Below are 4608 nucleotides of genomic sequence, written 5' to 3'. Positions count from 1 at the left end.
GGCAGATGCCAGATTATTTGACTGGAGCAATGGGGGGTGGTACCTGCAAAGACATTCCGACGCTCAAGTCAGAATGGATCTAAGAGGTAGGAGGTGTGAGGAATGAATGAATACCTGGAGGGACTTGGGTCCTCTATTTATAGGTGATGGTAGCTATCTTATCTTATCTTGTTCGGCTAAGATAAGGGAGACGTTTGAATTCGAAAGTTGGTTAAGAACTCTAGAGGGCCGGTCTTCGGGCCTTCTAGAAGGGCGAGGAAGATAGCTACCATCACCTATAAATAGAGGACCCAGATCCCTCCAGGTATTCATTCATTCCTCACACCTCCTACCTCTTAGATCCATTCTGACTTGAGCGTCGGAGTGTCTTTGCAGGTACCACCCCCATTGCTCCAGTCAAATAATCCGGCATCCGCCTCAACCCGCAAGTTTCCGATCCATCTCTCAACCCGTACCGGAGGCATCCAGTACATTGGCGCCGTCTGTGGGGACCAACGCCGGTTGAGTCAGAATGGCGGACGGATTTGAAGAGCATTCCATCAGCCACCAAGACGACTCCAGAACGCGAAATCCTACCCCCGAACACCAGGAAGCCATACCCCACGGAAGGATAGCGAGCGCCATCCATGACAAAGGAGACGGCACCGTCGTCACAAAAACGCGGCATCCCGAGAATCCCGAAGATAGGTCAGCCCAAATAATCCAGGAACTCTGCCACCGAGTACAAGAACTCGAAGGCCGGGTTGCCACCAAGAAAAAGCACAACACCGGAAACGGAAGTCACGCGACCTCCAGATCCAGGTCCCGCCACGACAGATCACCAGAACGGCGACATGCCAAGAGGCATGATAAGAGCACCTCGCGGGACCAAAGACACGACAGATCACCAGAACGACGACACAGCAAAAGATACGACCGCAGCATCTCCCGCGATCCCTCCCACACGGATGACGATCAACGACACCGAGATACCAAGCGCACGAGAAACGAGCACACGATAATGGGAGCTACTCCCTTCACGGAAAGGATCCTAAGAGCGAAACTCCCCAAAGGTTTCGATAAACCCACGGACATGAAGTATGACGGAACCAAAGATCCCCAGGAACACCTAACGACTTTCGAAGCCAGGATGAATCTAGAAGGCGCAACCGACGCAATCCGATGCAGAGCTTTTTCGGTGACCCTAGCTGGGCCGGCAATCAAGTGGTTCAACGCCCTCCCTAACGGATCCATAACCAGCTTCCACGACATCTCACGAAAGTTCATGGCCCAATTTACAACCAGAATCACCAAAGCCAAACACTCCATCAGCCTACTAGGGGTCACGCAGAAACAAGACGAATCCACAAGAAAATATCTTGACCGCTTCAATGATGAATGCCTAACGGTCGACGGACTCACGGATTCCGTCGCAAGCCTCTGCTTAACCAACGGGCTCATGAACGAAGATTTTCGCAAGCACCTTACCACCAAACCAGTATGGAACATGCACGTGATCCAGAACGTCGCCAGAGATTACATCAATGACGAGGAGGTCAGCCAGGTCGTTGCTGCCAATAAACGGCAACACAACAATGCTCAAAACAGAAACTCGGCGGCCAGGCATAACCCACCACCCAGAGAAAATCAGAGGGACCACCCTAAGCCAATAAGCACAAACCGACCACCCAGAATCGAAAAATTCTCTAATTACACACCCCTAACAGCCCCAATTACCGAGATATACCACCAAATAGCGGATCGAGGTATTATCCCAAAAGCCCGGCAACTCAAAGAAAGAACAGGCGGCAACAAAACCCTTTATTGCGACTATCACCGAGGTTACGGGCACAGAACACAAGACTATTTCGACCTTAAAGACGCCCTCGAACAAGCAATAAGAGAAGGCAAGCTCCCAGAGTTCTTCAAAATCATCAGAGAACCAAAACGCGCGAAAAGAGACAGGTTGTCAGAAAGAGAAGGACGTAACCCGAGAACGCAAAAACAACCCACCAGGGAAAGCCCAGAAGACGACTCGACTATAATAGTAAACGTTATCACAGGCAAAGACGTCGCAGGCAAGTCAAAATCGACACTAAAAAAGGACCTCAAAGTCCTTGCCGTCAGAAACCAAACACCAACCGCCACTGCTGACCAAACGGTAACCTTCCTACCCGAGGACTGCCAGAATGGCACCTCGGCGGAAGACGCACCTTTCGTCATCTCGGCAAGAATCGGAACAGGACTAGTTCGAAGAATACTGGTGGACACCGGCGCTGACTCTAACATCCTCTTCCGAGGAGCCTTCAACAAACTCGGGCTCCGCAACGACAACCTCCAAACATACCGCAACGGCGTCACAGGACTGGGAGACAACTTCCTCAAACCAGACGGTTCCATCACCCTCCCTCTCACCATAGGGACAAGCAACCAAAAGAAGACAATTCTATCTGAATTTGTGGTCCTAAAAGACTCCACCGCCTACAACGTCATCCTCGGAAGGAAAACAATCAACGACTTCTCTGCCATCATCTTTACCAAATACCTCCTTATGAAATTCATAACGGAAGATGGCTCCATCGGTACTATCCACGGAGACCGGGAAGTCGCAGCAGAATGCGACAACACCAGCCTAGCTTTACGGAAGAAGTCTCGCGATGCGGCTGGGATATTCCTAGCCGACCTGGATGCCCGACAAGAGGGCCAGCCTAGGCCAGAACCAGAAGGCGACATGGAAAAACTACAAGTAGGGCATACCAAAGACGAATACACTTTCATCAACAGGAACCTCCCGTACGACCTTAAAGAGGATCTTTCCCGATTCCTAAAACAAAATAGAGACCTGTTCGCTTTCACACCAGCCGACATGCCCAGAGTAGACCCAGATCTAATGTCCCACTGGCTAGCCGTAGACCCCAAAGCCAAACCAGTGGCACAAAGGAGAAGAAAAATGTCCCCAGACCGAGCAGCCGAGGTCAAAAGACAAGTAAAAGCCCTTCTCGAAGCAAACTTCATCAGGGAACTACCCTACACGACATGGTTGGCAAATTTGTACTAGTAAAGAAGTCCAATGGGAAATGGCGAATGTGCGTCGACTACACGGACCTCAACAGAGCTTGTCCAAAAGACGCCTTTCCCCTGCCAAACATCGACGGATTGGTAGACGCCGCATCCAGTCATCGATACCTCAACTTTATGGACGCATACTCCGGCTATAACCAAATACCTATGCACCAACCGGATGAGGAGAAAACAGCGTTCATCACCCCCAACGGGACGTACTGCTACACAGTCATGCCCTTCGACCTGAAGAACGCCGGAGCTACCTACCAAAGGCTTGTCAACAAGATATTTCAGAACCTTTCCAGAACCAAACTAGAAGTCTACATGGACGACATGCTCGCCAAGACCGAATCCGGCGAACAACTCATTAGCGACCTCACACTCATAATGAACACCCTACGAAAGCATCAAATGCGACTCAACCCAACAAAATGCGCTTTCGGAATGGAGGCAGGAAAGTTCCTCAGCTTTACGATCACGCAACGCAGAGTCGAAGCTAACCCAGAGAAATGTCGTGCCGTCCTCGAAATGACAAGCCCAAAAAACCTTAACGACATCCAAAAGCTCACCGGCCGGCTCACCGCACTATCCCGCTTCCTCGGAGCATCGGCACAAAAAGCAACCCCCTTCTTCAAACTGATGAAGAAAGGAGCCCCCTTCAAATGGGAAGCAACATGCGAAGAGGCTTTCCAACACTTCAAAAGAGTCCTAGCGGAACCACCAGTCCTCGCCAAACCACAAACAGGGGAGACCCTCTACCTATACCTCTCCATAACGGAAGAAGCACTCGCAGCAGCACTCATCCGCGAAAATGAGAAAAAAGAACAAAAACCCATATACTTCATAAGCAAAGTCCTACAAGACACGGAAACTCGCTACTCACGACTAGAAAAGTTAGCCTTTGCGCTCCTCACGGCCTCCCGACGCCTACGACAATATTTTCAGGCCCACCCCGTGACGGTTCGAACCGACCAAGCGGTTAAACAGGTACTACAAAAACCCGACCTAGTGGGAAGAATGCTAGCATGGTCCATCGAACTGTCTCAGTTCCAGATCAAGTTTGAACCCCAAAATACAATCAAAGCACAAGCCATGGCCGATTTTATTGCCGAGATGACGCCGGAAAACCCCACCCCCGAGTCATGGAAGCTACACGTCGACGGCTCGTCAAACATCACTTTCGGAGGTGCCGGAGTCATACTCGAAAGTCAAAATGGGGTCATAATCGAACAGTCAGTACGGTACGAGTTCCCAGTATCGAATAATCAAGCAGAATATGAGGCTCTCCTAGCAGGCCTAGCCCTAGCCAAAGACGTCGGAGCAAAAGTCCTGGAAGTAAACACCGATTCACAAGTAGTCAGTTCCCAAATCAACGGAGACTACCAAACGCGAGACCCCTTACTCCAACAATACCTCGCCAAGGTAAACAAACTGAAAAAAGGGTTCAATCGCGTAACCATATAGCACGTTCCCAGAGAACGAAATGTCAGAGCAGATCTCCTCTCCAAGTTAGCCAGCACCAAACTAGGACACGGCAACAAATCGCTAATTCAGGAAGTCGTTAAG

At 50.3% G+C, this 4608-nt stretch overlaps 1 protein-coding gene across 1 annotated transcript; it reads left to right on the top strand.

Annotated features, from left to right (window-relative positions):
- Window positions 1-511: 511 nt before the first annotated feature.
- Window positions 512-3037, top strand: LOC148566091 (uncharacterized). The gene has a single exon (XM_088487371.1). It carries the CDS (start codon window positions 512-514, stop codon window positions 3035-3037), a length of 2526 nt encoding a protein of 841 aa, XP_088343497.1.
- Window positions 3038-4608: the final 1571 nt, after the last annotated feature.

The sequence above is a fragment of the Arachis ipaensis genome, chromosome B5 (assembly GCF_059453495.1).
Source record: "Arachis ipaensis isolate K30076 ecotype BB chromosome B5, ASM5945349v1, whole genome shotgun sequence".
Classification (NCBI taxonomy): Eukaryota; Viridiplantae; Streptophyta; class Magnoliopsida; order Fabales; family Fabaceae; genus Arachis; species Arachis ipaensis.
Note: the sequence above shows the minus strand (reverse complement) of the source record. Positions and strands in the feature narration are given on the sequence as shown.